Source organism: Oryza brachyantha, chromosome 7, assembly GCF_000231095.2.
Source record: "Oryza brachyantha chromosome 7, ObraRS2, whole genome shotgun sequence".
Classification (NCBI taxonomy): domain Eukaryota; kingdom Viridiplantae; phylum Streptophyta; class Magnoliopsida; order Poales; family Poaceae; genus Oryza; species Oryza brachyantha.
Window position 1 is genome coordinate 12,710,753 of NC_023169.2, and position 23,168 is coordinate 12,733,920.

General features: G+C 38.2%; 1 protein-coding gene, 1 long non-coding RNA gene and 1 pseudogene across 3 annotated transcripts; 2 read left to right on the forward strand and 1 right to left on the reverse strand.

The window, feature by feature from the left end:
• Positions 1–3,711: 3,711 nt before the first annotated feature.
• Positions 3,712–5,008, reverse strand: LOC107304651. The gene is made up of 5 exons (XR_001550718.2): positions 4,830–5,008; positions 4,630–4,722; positions 4,457–4,553; positions 4,064–4,383; positions 3,712–3,970 (listed from the first exon to the last, which is right to left on the reverse strand). It is a non-coding gene; the product is annotated as an uncharacterized LOC107304651 (long non-coding RNA).
• Positions 5,009–14,852: 9,844 nt separating this feature from the next.
• LOC121053229 lies at positions 14,853–19,776 on the forward strand. 2 transcript variants are annotated; one of them, XR_005812222.1, is made up of 6 exons: positions 14,853–15,943; positions 16,081–16,141; positions 16,455–16,680; positions 16,778–17,527; positions 19,288–19,322; positions 19,443–19,776. XR_005812222.1 is itself a non-coding variant. In XM_040526126.1 (3 exons), the coding sequence occupies exons 1-3, from the start codon at positions 17,210–17,212 to the stop codon at positions 19,468–19,470; spliced, it is 381 nt and encodes a 126-aa protein (XP_040382060.1). In that variant the 5' UTR covers positions 16,938–17,209; the 3' UTR covers positions 19,471–19,775. The 2 variants fall into 2 exon arrangements, 1 of the variants encoding a protein (XP_040382060.1); XM_040526126.1 differs by lacking the exons at positions 14,853–15,943; positions 16,081–16,141; positions 16,455–16,680 and having other exon boundaries at positions 16,938–17,527; positions 19,443–19,775.
• Positions 18,133–19,198, forward strand: LOC121053225 (annotated as a pseudogene).
• Positions 19,777–23,168: the final 3,392 nt, after the last annotated feature.

The window sequence follows — 23,168 nt, forward strand, 5'->3', positions numbered from 1 at the left end:
AAAATTCCCTGCTTTACATTCAAACATGCATTGTATTCAAATGTATTTACTTTATTTATCTATTGGGCTATTACCTTTATATCCGTTGATTCCCACTCATTACTATTGTTATCCCAGGGTTAATTTGACTAGAATTAGGGTTATTCAATGCTTAGCCATGCGTAGTTCAACTAGCTCACCAATTATTTAATTATTGATTAAACTTTGATAGACCTTTAATGGTTGTGATCATTATTAATCTCCCGATGTGGATTAATATAACCAAAATATTGCTTATGGTGGGCTGTGGGTGCATGGTTTTGATAGTCGTGCCCATGACAGTTAAGGACCGGTTCTCGGGAAACCCTGAAAGTCTTACACGTACTAACCACAAGCTAGAGTGGGCAACGGTGAGACTTGTAGTCTAGCTTGTCCCTATTTGACGTACCCAGGCAAGGGTGGGCGTGATGGAGTATGGATGGGAATTGTGGTGTAACGATGGTCCTATGCTGCTTCCGGATTCACCTAGGCACAAGAGGGGGTTGCCCGACTTGGTGTAAAGGAGGGGGCGAAACCTAAAGTGTGCTGCGATTGTCTAGGGAGGGTTAGGTGAAAGGTCTTATCGTGGTTTCCGTACTGAGGTATCGTGGTGATACGTTGGGGCATGGTAACTACTTGGGAGCCATGTCTTGTGGGTAAAGTTGTACACCTCTGCAGAGTAAAACTATTCAAATAGCCGTGCCCGCGGTCAATGGGCAAACTGACAGATTCACTCGGATTAGTTGAACCTTTAATAACTTGATTAATCTTGGAACTGGTTTGACCCTGCGTAACGTGGTGTAACGTTGGCAGTGGTTTGGGTCTGTCGCAACGTGGTTTAACGTTGGACAGAGGGTTGATCCTGTTGTAGTGTGGTGTAACGCTGGACAGTGGTTTGGGCCTGTTGCAACGTGGTGTAACGTTGGTCAGTGGATGATTATTTTAAATGTTTACTTTACTTTTATTCATTCTATTTTATCTATTGTTTTGCTAAATTACTGCTGCTTTTGTACAATTTAACCTTAGCCTATCCCTTGATACCCTATTGCATTCATTATTCTCCCTCTCTTGGGTGTTACTTGTTGAGTATGGTGGTTTGTACTCAGTCTTGCTTAATTTTCCCCCCACCAGAGCAAGTGCCAGAGTTTCAGTCAGAAGTCAGAAGGTTGTTCCGAAGGTTGAAGTGAGGTTCAGTCCGCCGTCGAGAATGCCTGTGGTGTTGAGCCGTCATCGCCAGTTGAAGCTGAAGATTAGTTGGTTTAGTTTGTTTCCTTTTCTGCTGCATTTCGATAGATAATTGTTTTATTTGTTTTTAAGTCATGGAACTGTGTATTGATTTGTCATAGTGTGTACTCGGGCTGATTCCTGAACCGAGATTTAATAGATGCTATTGTTCAGAAATTTGGTGTAAATTTCTAGGCGTGACAGTCCCGAGCATAGAGGGGTGTGTTCCAACCTGCTACAACTTCCATGCACCCACTATTATGATATCCTAGACGCACATCAGTTCCTCCAGACCACATTGGGTGCACGCAGTACCCTCACACATATAATTCTCATAACAATCATGGCCAGTACACACGTAAGGTGGATATATTGCCATATACATTGAAAGGCTGCCATTGACGTCAATATTTGTCCTGATGACGTGTCACACAAGTAGGCATGTAAGTCCTTCTAAGATGGGTTCAGTGCAGTACCTAAATTCCTAGAAAAAACGAGTGTGCCAGTCAGTTTGACCCTATAGCTAACAAGATGAAGAATAAAACAAGTCGATCGGCTATTCAGCTGATAGTTAACTAAGAATCCAACCGATCGGATGTTGATGTGGCGGCGTTCAGTCGATAGGCTGAACAATCGACTGTTGAAAGCTTGGATCGGCTAGGAATCCAATATGAATATACTTGAATAATAATTAAATAAGCAGTGGATGCTTTGCTAGATCGGCCAAAAACAACTAACATGCATGTAATCCTCATAAACTGATGCAACATAAAATAATTACTGATATAAATAAATAAAGCCAATTGGTGTAAACATAATGCAGTAAGGCAATCGACTACTCTATTGATATAAATATAATAATACTTAGATTGGCAGGGATCATCGGCTATAATCAACTAACAACCGACCAAGATCTATAAAATATCTAGCCTAGCTTACCAGGAATAACCATAGAAGATCAGACCAAATGGAGACAGTTCAAGATTACGCCTAACAATGTCAGGATAGATGTTAAACAGATATAGATCAGTATCAATCCGATCAGCCGATGAATGATAACTTATCGGCTGGAACTCCGATAAAACGATGAACAAGATACATCGACATGATATAAACTATTTGATAAACGCAATCTGATAGATCAGACCGAACTGAGACGGTATCAAATTGAATATGTCAAATAGCAAATATCAAATCAACGTAAATCACCCAAAGTGGTCGACAAGATCAACCCAAGATACAGAACTAACCTAAGCTGAAATAGATACGGTATCTAGCAATCATAGAACCAGATCACTAGATTGAACTAAACCGAGACATTTCTGATCTAACTAATACGATCGCGGGGCCAGCGGAACATAAAACTTACCCCTCCACCGGAGATCGAAGCGATGCAGCCCTGCATCAGGTGCCAAGTTCTGTCGGTGATGAAACCTTGGTGAGGAGGGTGGCGATGCACCAAATTTGTATTTGAACTATGTCTGGAGATGTTTACAATGACTCCGGGTGTACAAATTTATACTCATGGGTAAATCCTAGTCCATACGTTTCTAATAGATAAAAGGAAATAACAGTCCCAATCGAACTCTAAATATAGTTTCTATGGTATGCGATACAGGTATCCTAAAAGATAAAAGGAAAAATAAAAACTTGCCTAATTAATAGATAGAATTAACCACCATAGCATGGTCTTCATGATTCCTTCTTAAATTTGGACTCTTCTTAATAAGCTTTCCATCGGTTGATCGCATCCTTTCCTTCGATGAATTCACTAAGAAATCTTATCAAATTTTGGTGTTAAGAACTGCAAATCATCAACTCACTTGAGCAGTATACGCTAAGTTTGAATATCTCGATTGTGCACATGGGCACAATTACATCACTTCACACACTACAGCACAAACAGTCTCTAGAGACGGTTTTTATATACCGTAGAGACGGATATACCCGTCTCTATTAGTCGTAGAGACGGTTTGTGCAACCGTGTCATAGACGTTGCCATTGCTCTTGTGTCAAATGATCAGAGACGATTAGAAAGCATCTCTACACAGAGAACTCGAAAGTCAAATCAAATTTTAGACACACGGAAAACCGTCTCTACTTTAAAATATGGCCGTGTCAAATTTGAAATACAAAATTTTGTTAAAAACATGCAGAGACGCTTGTTGATGCTAGGCATGGTTGTTTCCGTCTCTACCATATATTAGAGACGGTTTATTGTTTGTCTAGAAACAGTTAGAGCCATCTCTATTCATGGCTAGCATATTAGTTATTTTTTTTGTAAAGACGGTTTTTACTTATATAGACACGATTACACCCGTCTCTATGTTGCATCAAATTTATGTGTAATATTGTCCATAGCACTATTGGTTACACGCGAACAAATGACAATTTTATTTAAAAAATTCATAAAACAATATCACCACATTGAATTACCAATAGATCACAACAAGATTTTTAGCACCAGTACTTTGCATTAAAATAAACAAGTAATATCCATACATTGTTCCCAATAAAAATGTTGAAACATTCTTTCCAATAATAATGAAACAGTAGATTCTAAAACAATTTAACTTAAAAATCCTAATACAGCAAGTAGTATGGAATGATATAGTTGCCAGTGTAAATTTTTGTAACTTCACTCTTCTTCAGTTGAAGGCCGAGAAGATGCTCTATGACTAGGAGATGGCCCAGAACTTGGTGCCTGAATTTCTTGGTTTTGATTAACCTGAAAATGCATCCATAAATATATTATTTTCCAAGCTTATGCATATGCCCATATAAGTTGCTACATTTAAAACTAATAATCTTTTGCCCATACCTCACTTGTTGGAATGAGCCTAGTAAGTGATGGTGGCAACCTAGCCAATAAATTGTCCTCAGGATATTTCTCTGCCATATATGAGACCATAAAACTTATGAAAGCATTGACATTACTGGAGTTGGTTTCTTGTTCATTGCTTGCTGATATATTTGAAAACCTACCACCATAATAATTTGTTGGAGTAATGGTTGGACCCATGCCTCTAACTCTACCATTATGATCCTTTCCAAACACATCCAACATAGCTTATTCAAAATCAGCTTCACTGAGTTGTGACCATCTACTCTTTTCTCAGCCAATTTCATGTATACATTATTCTACATTGGAAAAATCAGACTCTTAGCATAACGTATTTTGTTGTACAAACAGTTAAAAAAGATAGGTTAGTACCATTTTTTCTTGAGTAGCATCATTAACATATCTGCCATCTTGTCTTATGGCATTCATCAAAGAATGTTGCTCGGTCCACCTCCACCCCATTAACTTCCTATAGTTATTATAAATCTCAAATGCATGAGGAAACAGAAGAATGAATTAATAAATAGAAGTGCTAAATGACTTACCAACTCTTTTCTCTTTCTTGCAAAACTCTTTCTTCCTAAAGTGTGTGGATGCTTGATATTTTGTGCATTCTCTTGGTTTCTGTCACTGATTTTCTAACAATACAACATATATCATCATTTAATTGAGCTGAGATAATTCAAAATGGCAAGCAGTCACTAAAAAATCCCAACATATATTTAACTTAGAGTCCTCTGAGTACCAGTAAAGAGACAAGTGTAGACCATTGAGATTCATCAATAGTTTTGGGTACCATTTGCAATACTTGTTCCATAGGTAAGTTAGGCTTGTAATATTTTCCTTTCAGTTTTGCCTTGTATTGCCTCCATTTGCCATCTAACTGATGGAGAAGCCAACTCTTAGCTCTCTCATCAATTGCAAACTTTCTCTAGTGCATTAAAAAAGGCAATGGAATTATGCTGGAATCAACATAACAATATGATTTTAAAAACATGGTAAATTAGAGATAAATACCTCTACTTCAGCAATCATTTTTTGATGATATATTCTTTTAAAAAGTTTGTCATTCCATTTCAGAATATTCAGTGGAGCTAGATGTGGCTTCCTGACTAATGTTCCTAAATAGGATCCAAGAGCTACAGAAGATTGTGAGCAAGGTGCATTGAAACGGTCCAGTTTGACAATAATCTTAACTCCAGCTGGATGATTTTCAACATTTGCCAATTTTGTTGGTCCCCGTCGTCTTTTAATGTGGCCATCAGGATCTACAAAGTTTTAGAAGTTAGTATATATATAAGAAACAATTTCGAACCAAAATACACAATATATCTTACGATACTCATAGCAGTTTGTGCGCCAATCCTCATTTGATAGGTTCTGTTCTTCAACATACTGATCATTCCTTGGTACATCTATTTCTTGATTTTGCACTCCATTCTGCAAAAGATCCAAGCCCTGTAGTCTTTTGGGAGCTCGCAGCTATTTGCACTATATTTGAAAGTGGGTTAGAATTTTAAAGATATAAGAAACAAGATAACCATTGCATACCAGGTAAAGTGAAAAAAAATGAGATCACACATATCTCCATATCTCAAGTAAATAAATGAATAGTGTCCTATAGAATTACCAAGCAATTGAACAAACAAATATGATAAAAATATAGTTGAATGAAAATAACTAAAAGTCTAATGTCTTCAGCAAATAAATTCAGCAAAATATATCATGTACAACTCATATCTCATCATCTTCATCTTCTGCCTTTCCCATGTCAAACAAATCTCTGGGTTTGACCCTAACAGGAATACACCAATCACTCTTTTTGGCATCTTGGACGTAGAATACTTGTTCAACTTGTGAAGAGAAAACAAATGGATCATCCATCAGCTTATTGCCAGTGTGTATAACCCGAGAAAAATTCAAAAGAGTAAAACCAAACTCATCATCCTTCATACCCACGCGATGGTGCACATCATACCAATCACACTTAAATAAGACAACCTTAAATGCTCCATTGTAGTTCAGCTCTATAATGTCAGTAATACAGCCATAATAGCTGATGGCATCACCTTCAGATATATTAACAACACCACTGTTTTGAGTTTGCAGATTATTCTCACGAGAAATAGTATGGAATTTAATCCTAATTAAGAATCCACCAAATCTCCTTCCATAGTTACTCGGTTTTTCAGCTATTTTTATGATATTTTCTGTGATGCGTGGATCAGGATCACAAGCACTAAGCATAACCTATAAAAACATGTGGTTTTAAACATTAGGCATATTAATTTTACAAAACATAAGTACATGCATGATCTGACTTGTTTTGCCTAAGTTGTACTAACCTTGTGGTATAGCCAATCATGGAATCGCTCATTAATCAACTTGTCAGAATCAAAGGAAGTGAAAAATGACTTCTTTTGCTTTCTCTTCTCCTCCTCTAGGAATTCTCTACAATTACATATTAAGATTATTTTATAAATTTTAATTTTTAAAAGGTAATATTCACTTAGGTATTATACCTACAAAAATCATCTAATTCATCGAGATGTCGTAAGACATAACGATGGGCCTGAATAAGTGTTTTTGCCTCAAACTTCACATCTTGAGCAGAGCCTATCGTTTCCCCAAAACTATCAAACAAATACTTTTCTTCTTCAAAATTTGTGGGTTTGGAAAGACTAGATTTATTGGCCCCTTTAAGAAATCTTGCACAGAATGTTAAACATTCTTCCGCTATATACCCTTCTACTATAGACCCTTCAGGATGTGCATGATTACGGACATAGCTCTTCAACCGAACAAAATATCTGAAGTTTGATATCATGATCAAATCAATTACTATAGAATATGTAAATTTTAATGGAACAAATAGAATGAGCATATTTAATTACCTCTCAAAAGGGTACATCCATCTATAGTGTACAGGACCTCCTAATTTAGCTTCATCAACCAGGTGCACAATTAAATGAACCATGATAGTGAAAAAGGAAGGAATAAATAACTTCTCCATTTTACACAGTGTCATCACAACTTGTTCTTTAAGGCTGTCAAGTTCAGATATGTCTAGCACCTTAGAGCACAATGATTTGAAAAAAATGGATAGCTCCACAACAATTGACATGATAGCTTTGTTAATATAGCAATTTCGCAATGCAATCGGTAGAAGGTGCTCAATTAAAATATGGCAATCATGACTTTTGAGACCAACAAATTTGCAGCTTTTCATATCAACAGACCTTGCTATGTTTGATGCATAGCCATAAGGCAACTTGATGCTCTGAATAACTGAACATAGAGTTTCCTTACTCTCTCTAGACATTGTGAAGCAAGCAGGTGGTATTACATAACGACCATCTTCTTCCAATTTTGGTTGAAGTTCTTGATGTATGCCTAGGTCTACCAAGTCAAGACGTGCTTCAAGATTATCCTTTGACTTGGCATCATTTAACAGAGTACAAACAAGGTTATCACACACATTTTTTTCTATATGCATTACATCAAGATTATGGCGCGAAGACAAGTGCTTCCAATATTGCAATTTGAAGAAAATGCTTTTCTTCTTCCACCAGTCCATAGGATCCTTGGGACTATTTCCTATAGGACTACTGGTTTGTGAACTCTCACCATCATTTCCCCTCTTTCTTTTAGTTTTCTTCTTTTTGTTACTACCTTTGCTTGGTTGATCATTTGATTTTCCCATTGTGAATCTTCTGCTTGCAACTTAGTAAGGATTGAGCTACTGCTGGGCGCTTGAGGGGCAGTCCTATGTTCCACTTTACCATTGAATGGTTGAGTTTGATTACGGAACACATGATTATTTGGTAACCAACGACGATGGCCCATAAAACAGTATTTGCGCCCCTTTTTTAGCCACCTCGATGATGTGTGTTCAGTGCAATATGGGCATCCATATTTTCCACTAGTGGTATACCCAGATAAATAAGCATATTTAGGAAAATCATGGATTGTCCACAATAGTGCAGCATGTAAACTAAACTTCTGTTTAATAAGAGCATCATATGTCTCAACCCCTGACCACAACTGCATTAGCTCATCAACTAGTGGCTCTAAATACACATCTATGTCCTTCCCAGGACCTTTAGGCCCTGGTATTATCATTGACAAGATAAAGTTGGACTGTTTCATGCACAACCAAGGTGGCAGATTGTAAGGTACTAAAATTACCGGCCATGTGCTATGCCTACTGCTTGCCATTCCAAAAGGATTAAACCCATCACTAGAAAGGCCAAGGCGTATATTACGTGGATCAGAAGCAAAACCTGAAAACTCTTGATCAAAATCTTTCCACGATTGAGCATCGGCTGGATGTCTTAGCTTCCCGTCCATTGTTCGCTCTTCTCCATGCCATCTCATATCTTTTGATGTTTTCTCTGTTGCATACATTCTTTGAAGCCTAGGAATTAGAGGGAAATAACGAAAAACCTTTGCTGCCTTTTTATTCCCATCACCATGTTGTCCTAATACACCTTTCTTTTTGGATGTCGCCCAACGAGATGATTTACATATATGACAGGATTCCTGGTTTTCTCTATCACCATAGTAAAGCATGCAATCATTTGAACATGCATGGATCTTCACATAATCTAGATCTAAACTCTTGATGATTTTCTTTGCTTGGTAGTAGCTTGTTGGAATATTTGATGAGGCTGGTAAGGTCTCTGAAAACAATCTAAGTTGTGCTGTGAATGACTCTTTACTTGTTCCATATGTGCATTTATCTTTATATAGCTTAAGAAGGAAAGATAGTTTGGAGTGAGTTTGACAGCCTAGGTACAACTCTGTGTTCGCATCTTTCATTAGGTTTAGGAATGTATTATCTTCTACTTCAGTTTGAGTTGTCACTTCAGGAGCAGGATGAGTTTGTACATCTGGATCACTTATTTCATCACCTCCTAAGCTTGTTGTGTTAGGCTCATCAACTACACCTAAAGCTGCATGCAGTAGTCCATGCATGTCATCAACTGTAGGAGAATAACAATCTGGAAGATTGTTGTCCTCAAAAATCTGGGAATTTGTACTACAGGAATTACTAGTACTCTTACCATCGCATGTCCATATGGTATAACCTTTTAAGAATCCATCACACCTAAGATGTTCCTTAACTTCTCCATAGCTTTGCATAAGACAATTCCCACAATTAACACAAGGACAAAGAACTTTTCCATTTTGAGGTACATTAGAGAATGCAAATTCTAGGAATTGAGATAATCCAGATTTATATTCTGCACTTGTTCTAGGCTTATAAATCCAATCCCTATTCATTTATCCAATAATCAATGACTGAAAAATAAAAAAGTGAAACAGAAGAATCAGAATTGCAGGACAACCCATATTAATGTTGTTTTGATTGGAAAATGAATTACTATAAGCCAACACGATGCTATCCATTTAATGGACCATTGCACCCTATAGAAAAAATACACTCAACCACTGTACCCATAATGACAAACTAGAGGATAGCTAATACAGAACCATTGTACGCTTCATAACAAATTCTCATCTTTTTATTTTTAATTTGTTAAATTATTATCCTTTCTATTGTTTAGTCAAACTTCTACTCTAAATATGAACATGTGAACTCACATTCTGCAGGTCTGTCTATGAATAAAGATTTTGTTTGCTAACCAAAATATCTAGATAGTTTTGCCAAGTATTCACTACTATAACAGAACATTGATCACAAAAGCATATATAGTATACAATAACTTCCATATCATAGTCACAGGAGAAGTGGTAAATCACCTTGATGAGTAGTTGATCAGATCGGATTGCAAAATCCCCCAAAACAGTGACCTATACACAAATGAAATGATAGTTCTTGAAATACACAGTCATCTCTGTAAAATGAAATGATCATGTACGTAGAATGAGAATAACATCAATATTACCTTACTAATTAATTTTTTTTCGGCCAACCAATTAATTTAAGATTATAGAGAGAAAAAAAACAGAGTGAGGTCTGCTAGCAAGCAGTCGACAGGATGTTGTCTATAACCATCCTGGACAGGACCCTGGTGGCTGGGATCGACCAAGCTAAAACACAACCAAACAAAACAAAGACAGGGAAACAGGACTGTATGTCTCTGCTATCCCTCTCCATCTCGGAAGATTCTTGGCTTCTTTCAGACAATGACCTCTATTACTAATTAATTTAGATCTAGATGATTAGTGCCAAGGTTACCTAGACTGTTTGTCAACCCGGCCAGATTTATACTTGACTTTTGTTCCAAAAATTTTGGATGTATCACACCAATGCAATATTCAAATCCATGCCATTCATAGCTAAATTGATCAAATACTTGCTGTACAAAAAATTTAAAAAGGGTATGCAAAACTTCTTTCTTGAATTGCTTGTGTAGAACAATCATCAAGCAATTGGCGTGCACACTGTGCAGCCTTGCTTGCTTGCTAGAAAACAAATCAAACAAGTGATGATGCCGGCGGCTTCAGCTGCAAAGCGGTAATTACCTTGGATAGCTTCAACAAATACGATCTGGACAACCGCTCCAGGACGTCGACCCTGGAGGTGTAACAGGATGCGATCTGGACAGCTGCAAGCACGGGCCGGATGACGGCTGCAGCGACGTGCGCGCCGGAGGTGCAGCGAGGACGCACGTGAACCTACGCAGGGGCACGGCAAGGTTACGGGCGCACGGTGACCTGGAGCCTTGCCGGGGGCGGCGGCCGGGCGGCGTTCTGGGAGGTATCGGAAGATTGATGGAAGGAGATAGCAGATTTGTTTTGTACTTAATTACCTGTGGCTCTGTTGATCGTAACCACCTCTCCGAGAGATCAGAAAAAACCCCGCGAACTATTTAGGAACGCGCATAGATTTTGGTTTTCTCTGGAAACTAGCGCCAAAACTTTTTTTTTCCCTCGGCTGACATGTCTACAAAATTTTATCCCTATCCTATTTTATTTTTATAAAATCGATTAATTTATCTACAGAGACGGTTCATTAATCCGTCTTTTCCATCCGTATCTACTTAATGAGGTGGGGGTGGGAAGTAGCTTCGGTACATATGGTATCTCAAGCCGTTTCTTTGAAAATATCTCTAGATGTCCATTTTATTGTAGTGACATGGCATAAGAAAGTTATCCAAAACATCAGCTTTACTCGGAGTTAACTTCCATATCACTCCAAAGAAGTGATTCCTATCAAAACAACATTATACATGGTCCGATAGGATCATCCAGTGACAATGGGCAAAACAGTTATATGTGTATTCGGATTTGGTGGTATTACCTACTACAATATTAATCTGAAGTATGTAAACTATACCTAGGTTATTAGGGAATAGGAGATTATAGTATATAGTATTGGCAATAATAGTAAATTAAGTATAGGATAGTATTGGCAATAATAGTAAATTAAGTATAGGGCAATAACTAATGTAACAAAATTATTTGAGAGTAATAATACGCCAAAATAGTTTTGCAAGTAAATAATACGTAAAATAACTAAGTGGTTCTCTACTTAGGGTCTCAAATTGATCAATGATGGATTAATGGCTTGCCTTGCGATATGCAGTTTCCTGGGAGCTTCAACATAGCCTTGTGGGTCCATATCAACTCCTACGGCGGCTTGACAAATTTTTCTTGCATACGATCTAGCGCGCACACATAGGAACAAACAATAAACAAAACCACAAAACTAAAATCTATAAATAAATGATAAAATAACAACAAAAGTTGGAGCTAGAGAGAAATGATAGATGAATAAGTAATTAGAGGGATTGGAAAACTTTGAGACTGATCTAGGGTTAAGATCATGATTATACAACTAGGCGGTTTTGTTCTAGAATCAAAGTGGTATATACTAGAGACCGGAAGTAAGAGATATTACGAGACCGTGATACGATTTTATGTGGCTTCGCATAATGCGAGAATGATTTATGTACCACATAAATGAAGATCGAGTATAACTTGAGACAAAGGTTGATTCAAATAAAAGAAAATATTGACAGACATTGGCTAGTTGAAAGCTCGAATTTACGAAGCCATTGGATAGGAATAATAGTTTAAACTATATATGAGAGATGCTATGATTTAGTGCATCGAAAGAGTGGGCGAGAAGTCAAATGACGTTATTTTGTGATAAACAACGTAAACTTGGATTCAAGAGGATGTCGATAACTGGATTAATGTAGGAGTTGCGATGGCATGGTCGTATGACAGATATCATAACAATATTGAAAGAAGGATGAATTTGAATAAGCTTTAGTTGTTTTGAAGAACAAGATTAGGGTTGGAAGTCCCGATAGATATTATTTAGGGCTTATAGTAGCAGATAATAATAGTGGAATGGTTATGGTATGATCATATGTGGTTTTATAAGATGAGTGGGTGATTCTATGTGTTAAACAACGAACAGACTTGGGATTTAACCCAAGATATTGTTATGGATATGGAAATTGATATAGATAAAGAAATACAAATGGATTCATAGTTAGTAAATGGTTACAGATGACTAAGTCACGGAATCGAAGCATTAGTTTGAAATGTATATGCATATGAGATGAGGCTACGCATATCAAACGAGGAAGTCTACGGATCAAATATCTTCGGTTTGAATCAAGTGAGGAAGTCTACGGATCAAATATCTTCGGTTTGAATCAAGTGAGTGACTAATCAGTGATAGAAATTCACTTAGCCATCAAATATATCAATTATAATTATTTAGGTCGAACCTGGTTTAGTGCATAGAAATTAAAAGATTTAGGAATCAAGCGAGGTCGGGTTGAAATGGATGATATGAACTCAACGCTTTGAATGGCATCTATTATTTTAAGATGAGCTCTGGATCTAGGTAGTAAATATGATTTATATAGATAAAAACAGTTAGCTAAAAAGAAGTTTATCGGATCAAGGGATGAAATAAATTTGAACAGATTCAAAATACTCGATGAATAGTAAACCTAAGGAATAAAAATAGGGTTACACCAACCGATGCTTCGTGGTGATGGAAGTGGTATCATTGGATTTGAAATAATTTCATGAGTTTGGAATAGGTCTCAGATTTTAAATCCGAGGGCAAATGGTGAAAGAATTATTAAATAAAGGGAAAATGTAATTTTCGAATTTATATTGATAGGGAAAATGAAATTAGGATGGCCTCTATTTATTTTATTTTCTTTCCCTCTCCTTTTATATTTTTTCTCTTCTTTCTCTTTTTTTATTCTTTCCCTTCTATCGTTTTCTTTTTTACTCCTTTTTTCTCCTCTCTTTCTCTCTCCTTCTTCTTTCTTTCTTTGTTTCTCAGGAAAAATATCAAAACACCATCCGTAAAAACAGCGCTCTCTAGGATACCAGTAATAAATAAGGATCCTCCAAAATACCATTTTCTTTTTTTCTTCTATTTTCTTTGTCTTTAGTGAGACACAGTGACTCTTTTACCCTCACCATTTTTTCCTTGTTCTCTTCCCTCTTCCTTGCCTAGCTGGCGGTGGAACCCTATCCGGCGGCTCCCGGGGCGCGGGCAGTGCGGCGGAGAGGAGGCGACCAGGCGCGGGCGGCGCGACGGCTCCCGGGGCGGGCACGGGCGGCGCGACCGGCAGGCGTGGGCGGCGCGGCGGCTCCAGGCGCGGTCGGCAGGCCCGACCGGCTCCAGGCGGCCCGGCGCGGGCTCCAGACGGCGGCTCCCCGTCCACAGCAAAGCACAGGTGCGGGGGCGGCGGCTGCCCGCTGCTGCTGGCGACTGCGCCTCGCCGTTCGCCAACCGCCGTTTTGATTCCCCGTTTTTTTTCTGATTTGCTCTGACTGAAGGGTGAGGGTTCTTGCAGTTTGTTGCTCCAAGTTGGAATTGTTAGTACTCGTTGCTGATTTGCTCTGACTGGTTGTTTGGTTGGACATGATGTATGAAACTTGGATGCTGTATGTGCAGCTGTATGGTTTGAACCTAATGCATGAAAAATTGTGAACTAGTTATCTATTGTATGTGTTGTTGGATTGTCAACGTATCACAAACTATTTTTTTTCGGTCTGATAAATTCTGGAATTTTTTTAACACGTCGTGATATTTTTTTGCGCAAAAAACAATTATTCATATTTTTACGATTATTTATTCGAAAATACTTTTTTTATATTTTTTATTAATTTCTGGAATAATATATGGCTTTTTAAGACGTCATGGTATTTTTTTTGCACGAAAAAACAATTATTCATATTTTGTACGATTATTTATTAAAAATAAATATTTTTTATATTTTTATTAATTTCTATAATAATATATGGCTAATATAAGGCTTAGGGTAGAACGGTCATTTTTAATGTCCGTTTTCATTTAAAACAGTCTAATGTTTAAATTTTGGTGTTTTAATATGACTACCCTGTTTACTATTAATGTTTTGAAGGGTTCTAGTTTACTAATGGTGTTTTAGAGGGTGTTGACTTTACGGGTGGTGTTTTAGCAATTTTCTCTTGGTTTCTCTCTTCACATGAGGCGGCCAGGCCGAGCTCTAGGCTTAGGCGGTGGGGGAGATGGCCTAGGGCCCATGCTATAGGAGGCCCACCCCCGCCGCAGATCAACCTGTTAGGGTATTCTCAATCAAATGACTACGATGGTGTCTATAGCATTAAATAAGTTGTCACATAGGATGAAAAATGATGTGGCAAGTGAATAAATAAGGAAAGAAAATGAAATCATATCTTGCATGAGACATGGTTTCTACACAACATCCAAGATATCATATGAGATAAGTAGCATTAAATTTAAGTGTGGAATAGTGGTGTTTGTATTAGAAGAGTAGTATCTAGTACAAGTTTTTTTATGATGAGAAGTTTATAAAAACTATATCTAGTGTTATGGGTTATGAATGTCCTTACCCACGTATCTTTCGGCCTTGGCTAGCGCCTGATGATTGTGAAATTGTGATTCCTGTGATACATCTGCGATTATGTCTCTGTTGGTCGCTCATCTCTGCGATCTGATCTGATCTGCCACACCCCCATGTTGCCACCAAGGCGCAACAGCGCACACACCAAAGCGTCAACGTCGCCGGCCAGCCGGCCGGCCTGCCACCCCATATAATCACCGGCCTCCGCTGCTCGCACCTTCCTGCCCTACCTGACGCTTTCAGAGACCCAGACCCAGTCACCAAATCGATCGGTCCTTGCCATAGGACCTGATTAGAGTGATTCTTCCATGGATGATTAGAAACTACAGATTGGGGCGTGCTGAAACGTGCCGCCTGGGAACAAGCTAACAACAGTATAGTTTATAGTATACATATTAGGCCTCCTCCAGCGGTCGACGATATCGACCGATTACATCAGATTTTTGATGACGTGGAGCTGAGAAAAGGGAATAAATCCTCTAGCTGGCGACGATTTCTTCGCTAGTCTCGAACAAAAAACGAGGACGCCAAGAGTCGGTATTATCGTCAACAATATCTTTTGCTCTATCGATAACAGATCCGATGCGCCTTCCTTCCCAAATCCTTGACGCATCGTCTCCCTCCCACCCCGGATGCGCGCGCCAATTCCCTCGCCAAATCCTCTCTCTTGCCTTGCCTACGCGCCAATTTCTCTCCTGCCATCCCTCGGGTGACTGCGCTCTCTCTTCTATTTTTTCTCCTTCGTTTTCCCCCCTGCTCGACGGATCTCGTTCCTCGCTGATTGCTGGGGCTATCGACGAAGGCTGCAGCAACCTAGCCCTTCCATGCATGGGCGATGCACGCTGCAAGATGAGCCGCAGGTCTAGGCGAGAAGTAGCGCCGCCACCGCCGGCAGCGACGGCAACAGCGGCTGCAGATGTTGCTGGGTGTTTTGACAGTAGCATTGCTGCCTCCGTTCAGATCGATGGTGCCATGGATGTGCCTCCGAAAGCCCAACCAGGTAAATATGGTGTGGATTGGATTGCAGTCAAATGAAATTTCACTAATCAATATGATGTACTGATGTTTTCCTGTGGTGCCATGGCTATCTGCATGATGTGTTTAGAGTAAACTAATGATGTCTTCTCTGTTCTGTAGCATGGACGAACGGACCCATGCCAAAAACCAATTCGTTTGGTTATGCATCAGCACCAGATTGGTAGGAAACTAACTCATTTGACAAGTACTCAATCTTTCTAGCGTGTTAATCATATCCCGATATAAGTCCAGAAAGATATATTAAAATTGGGAAATAGTTTCTAAATTGTTCATGGAAAAAAATAGTGAATTATTCTGTACAACTTTTTGTTGCATACTACAGTTGGATACAGTTTACTTGGTAGTGATCACCATGATAACCGTCTATATTTATTTTGAAAATTACAATGAGATCAATAAACCTCTATTGTAATAAGAAGCTCAATTTTATTCTTTGTCGAGAAGACCAATGTTTCTTTAATCTTTGCTTACAGTGGTATGGACTTGCGCCAATTCTTGGGTTATTTTCAAATTGGTCAGCAACCATTCATTCGACCACATCCAAATGTTTCATTCCCACCACCATGGCCACCTACAGCACCAACGACCAATTCAGGCACATCGAAGTCAAATTCCAAAACTGTCATTAACGTAGACGATGGTGATGATGTTAGAACTGCAAAGCGTCTCCCCTATGAAATAGATGAGGACTCACGACTGGTAAGTAAAATTCTAACTATTGGTAGGGACTAAATAATTTTATTTTATAACATTACTAATACATGATGTTAATTCTATTCTTTTATTTAATCTGTAGGTGAGTGCATGGTTGTACCACTCAAATGACCCGATCAATGGGAATTGCAAGAGAAATGAGAGTTACTGGGCAGATGTGGTTGAACTATACAATAGCACAACACATGTCAATCATAAAAGAGAAGTAAAGCATCTCAAAGATCGATAGCAAAGAATTAAAAGAATAGTTAGATATTTCTGTGCCTCTTGGACAAAGGCCACCTCAATTTATACTAGTGGATATTCAGAAGACCAGCTGAAAGATATAGCACTTAAATTTTATTTGGATGACTATCCTAAAAAAGGCCCATTCACACTTCTGCATTGTTGGAAGATTCTTCGTGATGAACCCAAATGGCATGCAATCTTGGAGGAGCCTGATAAGTCAAACAAAAGGAGTTGGGATGATGGAGACACAGTAAGATTAGAAGATATTGGAGAAAAGGAACGTCCAATGGGGAGGAATGAAGCTAAAAAACAACGAAACAACAAAGGAAAATTCAAAGATGATGACCCTAGTTTACATGAAGAAATGAAGAAGTACATGGATATTCAAGTTGTAGCTAGCAAAAGACATGAAGAATTTATAGAGACCCAACAACGTATTTCTGATGCAAAAGTTGAGGCAGCAAGGCTTAGGAGGGAGTTTGTTTTGCTGAAATCATATCAAAAATTATTGACCATGGACACCAGTCAAATGACTGATGATATGAAAGCTGAGCACGTGATAGGCTTGAAGATTTTGAAGGACAAGCTACTAGGCAACACTAAGGTACCTGCAATTTTTTTCTGGCATCTATTTGTTGTTTTTGCAATATTTGCTGGTCAACATGAAATTAAATGCATTGTAATCTGGCAGTCAATATGTAATTAATAATGCATTGTAATCTGCTAGTCAACATAAAATTAAATACGCATTGCAATCTGCCATGCATTGTAATCTGCCATGCATTGTAAATTGTTGACCATGGACACTATATGTGTTGTCCATTCCAGCATTCTTTCTCCTGTATCCCTTCAGTTCTTTCCCTTGTGTTCCTTCTATCCGGTCTAGCAAAATAATATCCCCCATATTCCTTCTGTCTAGTCTAGCAAAACATACTTGCAAACATGTCAGATGAGTCCGATGATTCCATAGACCCAGCTGAGATTTACACTCCAGATATGTTCATGGCTGAGCAGAGTGTCCTTAACTCTTTTGCCGGCCGAATCGATGCTAAGATTATTGCCAAATTTGATGAAGGTCCATCTAGGCGTATAAGTGGTCAAAGAAAGTACATCAATAGGAACCATGAAGGAGCTCATGAGCAACTTGTGGCTGATTATTTTGCTGAAGATCCTCTCTACTCTGATGCAATGTTTCGTAGAAGGTTTCGAATGAGAAGGCATTTGTTCTTACACATTGTGCAAGAACTAGGCAGGTGGTCTCCTTATTTTACTCAAAGAGAAGACTGCACTGGACGCCTTGGGCACTCACCATTGCAAAAGTGCACAGCAGCAATCCGTATGCTTGCATATGGAACTGCTGCTGATGCACTTGAAGGTTCCTGAAAGCACTGCATTGGAGTGCTTAGAGCACTTTGTGCAAGGTGTGATTGATGTATTTAGTAGTAAGTACATGCGTCGCCCCACAATTGAGGATACGGAGCGTTTGCTCCAAATAGGAGAGTCTCGTGGGTTTCCTGGGATGTTAGGAAGTATTGACTGTATGCATTGGCAATGGGAAAATTGTCCAGTGGCATGGAAGGGACAATATACCCGAGATGACCAAAAACACCCAACCATTATCCTTGAAGCTGTAGCATCATATGACCTTCATATCTGGCATGCATTCTTTGGTATTCCTGGGTCCAACAATGATATAAACGTGCTCAACCAGTCCCCTCTCTTTATTGAAGCAATAAAAGGTGAAGATCCCCGAGTTCAATTTACTATCAATGGGACAGAGTACAACACAGGGTATTATCTTGCTGATGGGATTTATCCCGAATGGGCAGCCTTTCTAAAGTCTATAAGGTCCCCTCAACTTGAGAAACACAAGCTATTTGCAAGGGAACAAGAAGGGAAACGGAAAGATATCGAGCGTGCTTTTGGGGTGCTGCAAGCTCGCTTCAATATCGTGTATCGTCCAGCACGATCATGGAGCCAAAAAGTTATTCAAAAACTCATGCAAGCTTGTGTTATTCTCCATAACATGATAGTGGAAGATGAGGGAGAGATGGCCGAACATCCTATTGACTTAAATACTATCCTAGGGGCATCAACTGCTCTTCCACCAGAAGTGCAAGCAGGAAGTAACGATCACCCATGTTTCAGCGGTGTGCGCAGAAGAAATGCTGCTATCCGAGCCAAACCTATCCATTCTCAATTAAAAAATGACTTAATTGAGCATATTTGGCAACGATACCAAAGCAGGCAAAATAATTAACTGTCATTATTTCATTTTACATGTAAGCAGTAATATCCATTTCATTTAATTCTTTCATGTTAAACTCATCTTCACTTACAGTTTGTTCCTTTTCTTTTCTAAAGGAGGCGAATATTAGGGATCATGTTCTTCTGCTCAGGTATGAACCTTTGACCCTAAATGTCTGTGTTTGATTTGGTCATTGTTATGGTCAAACATATTATTTTGTTTGTGTGGTGCTGTCAAAACTTATTAAGTATTTTTCCTCTGTATTTAACAGGAGGTCAACATTGTCTATCTTTTGGTGATTTTCACTTGTGTCTAAGGTTGCCCAGCGTTTGGTGGTCTTCTTCAATGAATGATTAAGCACTTGTGCTTGCCGTCTAGCTTGTAGCTACTTTTGCTTAATGAATGAAATTAGCAGTTGTATCTGGATATCATCCGTCTAGCTTGTAGCTGCTTTTGTTTAAGGAATGAAATTATCGTTTGTATCTGTCTGATGCTTTCCAGAATATGCCTATCAACTCTCTTTTGTGACCATATAATACCCTATTGTGTTACCTAGTTGTTGTGCAAGTAGTACAATATTCTTCAGCATCTGACAGAATTGCACTTTATCGTAATACTGTCATGAGATAATGGTATGTATTAACCTTCACATGTTTATTTTCTGTCTATGTACTTTGATCTTTTGAGTAGCAACACACAAAGAGTCACAGAGATAGTGTATAAATTATCCCCCACATCTTCTTTATGTATGTTACCATAATACCAGTAACAGACAACCTAATCGACGGTCCATTAGAGAAAATGGTTTTAGTGATGTCTCCTAGCTATCTTATAGCTACAAGTGGCGATTACTGTTGGAGGAGGCCTATAAGCATGTATAGTTTGGGGCCTAAACGGGGAAACGAGGCCTATATATGTTATTGGGGCTGACCAAAAGCGAAATGAGCAGGTACAGTTTGGATGCGCCATGGCGCTCGCGGTCGCTCGACCACGTGAAGTGAATGCAGGCGCAGAGCGTATTTGCTGTCCTATGAAATACTACTTCTCAATAATTTAATTTGTAGGTTTTCTATATCGACCGTTTGATCATCCGTCTTATTTAAAAATTTATTAAAAAATAAAAAAAAATTAGTTGTATCTAAAGTATTATTTATGTTTTATCATGTAGTAATAATAAAAATATTAATTATAAAAAATTTTCAAATAAGACGAAGAGTCAAAAATTCTATTCAAAACACGTAAATTCGTTTATTTTGAGATGGAGTTCCTATAGGCCAGCATGAACCGAAGCCCAGGAAGCAGCGTGAGTAAGCATCCTCGTGTTTAACAACCTTGTCGGCATAACTGAGCCGTTCTATCGGCCATGTAATGGGATGCATAACCGAGTACAGATTGCTATCTTCTGGTTGACTATGTTTTCTCAAGGGCTATCCGCGGTAATCTCTATGAAGATTCTTGCCTATTTGCCTTACCTTACAGAGTGATTTCATATATATATAAATATATATATATATATATATATATACTAATACGTGTACCCTTTAGTATAAGCTATTCTATATCCCCACCCTTCCAAGGCCTCTTAAGGCCCATCCCACCTCCCACCTTCCTCCTAAGGCCTAAAAACCACCCCGTCTTATTTAAAGGCTGGTTAAAGGGTTAACCACATGGGTCAACCCTTTTATAGGCTTCTCCCATGTCTATTTAACCTCAACTCTTATCTCATAGGAATTCTACAGTAACACGATAACAAAAATGCAGTAACACGACCACTAATTTACAATAACAACGTCAAAACATACCCACGGGAGATGTACTTTTTTAGAACATTTTTTTCAAACAATATGGTACAAAAGTTCTTAAAAAATAATATATGAGGTGAGACATAAAATTGTTTAAAGTTCAAAATCTTAAGAAATATCTATAAGTGCAGTAATGATACGTCTCCTATGCAGTAATAACGCTACGTTGCTACAAAATATGTGTATTGTTACTGCACAATTACAGTAACATCGTGCTAAAAATGGAGTAACATCGTGATATACTTGTAATGTATGTTACACAATTGCAGTAACGTCGTGATAGAAATACAGTAATATCACGACAGAAGTACAGTAACATCATGACTGTATATTGTTGCTACACTACTGCTAATGCATGTAAGAGAGCTAAAAATTTGTATTCTCAATCTTTAGAGAGCAATATCTCATGTGTTTTATATTATTTTTCAAAACTGTTTTCACCACATTGGTTAAAAAAATGTGATTTAAAAAACTAGATCCGTCATGACTGTATTTTTGGCGTTATTACTGAACTTTATAAGACATATTATTGTATTTTTGCTTTCGTGTTACTGCAGACGGGAGTTGGAAAAGGTGTGTTGTGGAGGAAAGTCAAATGACGGGTTTGACCGATAGGCCTTTGGAAGGGGGTGAGAGAGGGTTTGGGCCTTATAAGGGGAGGGGGCATAGAATAGCTTATTCTATGGGGTGCACATATTAGTTTTGCTATATATATATAACAAGATTAATATGTGCACCACTTAGTATAATCTATTCTACACCCCCTCACTTTTCAAGCCTTCTAAGAACCATCCCACATCCCACCCCTCTTTTCAAGGCCTAAAAATCACCTCCATCTTAATTAAAGGTTGGTTAAAGAGTTTCCCCATGGGTTAACCCCTTATATGCTTCCCCTCATATCTACCTAAGCCTACCTCTCATCTCACAGAAATTATAGAATAACACAAAGGCAAAAATAAAGTAACACGACAACTAATTTGCAATAATAACGTCAAAACATACCCATGAGAGATCTACTTTTTTAAAGCACTTTTTTCTAACAATGTGGTACAAACGTTATTAAAAAAATAATATATGAGGTGAGAGATAAAGTTATTTAAAGTTTAAAATCTTAAGAAATATCTATAAGTTGCAGTAACGATGCAACTTTATATAGTAATAATATTACGTTGCTATAAAATATATGAATGGTTACTGCACAATTGCACTAACGTCGTGATATAGTTGCAGTAAGATCGCGATATACGTGCAGTAATATGTGTGTTGCACAATTGCTCTAACATCGTGATAGAAGTATAGCAACATCACGATAGAAGTACAGTAACATCATAAATGCATACGGCTGCTACATTACAACTAATGTATGTGAGAGAGCTAAAAGATTTTATTCCCAATCTTTAGAGAGCAATATCTTATGTGTTTTATATTATTTTTCAAAACCGTTTTCACCACAATGGTTAAACAAATGTGATTTAAAAAACTAAATCTGTCATGATTATATTTTAACGTTGTTACTGCATTTTATAAGACATGTTACTGTATTTTTGTCTCCGTGTTACTACACTTTTTAGATAGACGGGAGTTGATAAAAGTGGGGGTATGGAGGAAGGTCAACGGATGGATTTGATCGGCAGGATAGAGCGTTGACCAAGATAAAAGAGGGGTTTTAGGCCTTTGGCAGGACCGGTCCTCACATTTACGGGGGCCTAGGGGCAAAACAAAGATGGAGGCCCTAAAAACAAACAAAAATCTTTCCATTATACCTTTGATCCCAATTTGACAATATCTATTATATTATAGAAAAAATTTATAAGTCATAATTGACAATCCAAATGCCCAATGATATTTTTTATAAATAATGATTGTCGAAAAATCATATAGTTCTACGTATGCAATATATTATAGGCTTGTAGCCAAGAAATTGTACCAGTGGAGCAGCAGACCGAATCACCGAAGACTGGATCACAGATCGGCTAATCTGAATGACTGAAACTGAATGAAAACTTTAGCAGAGGGAAAACGAATTTGAAGGAACTAGCACTGCAAGTTAGGGGCTGGGGCTGAGGCGCTGAGCCCAGGCATGGATTGGTATTTAAGGATTCAACAGGAAATTAAAGAAAGATATCAGAGAGGACAGAGGAGAGTATACTGCATCTGCACGTCTGCATACCATGGATGCAACGGGCAACAGGAGC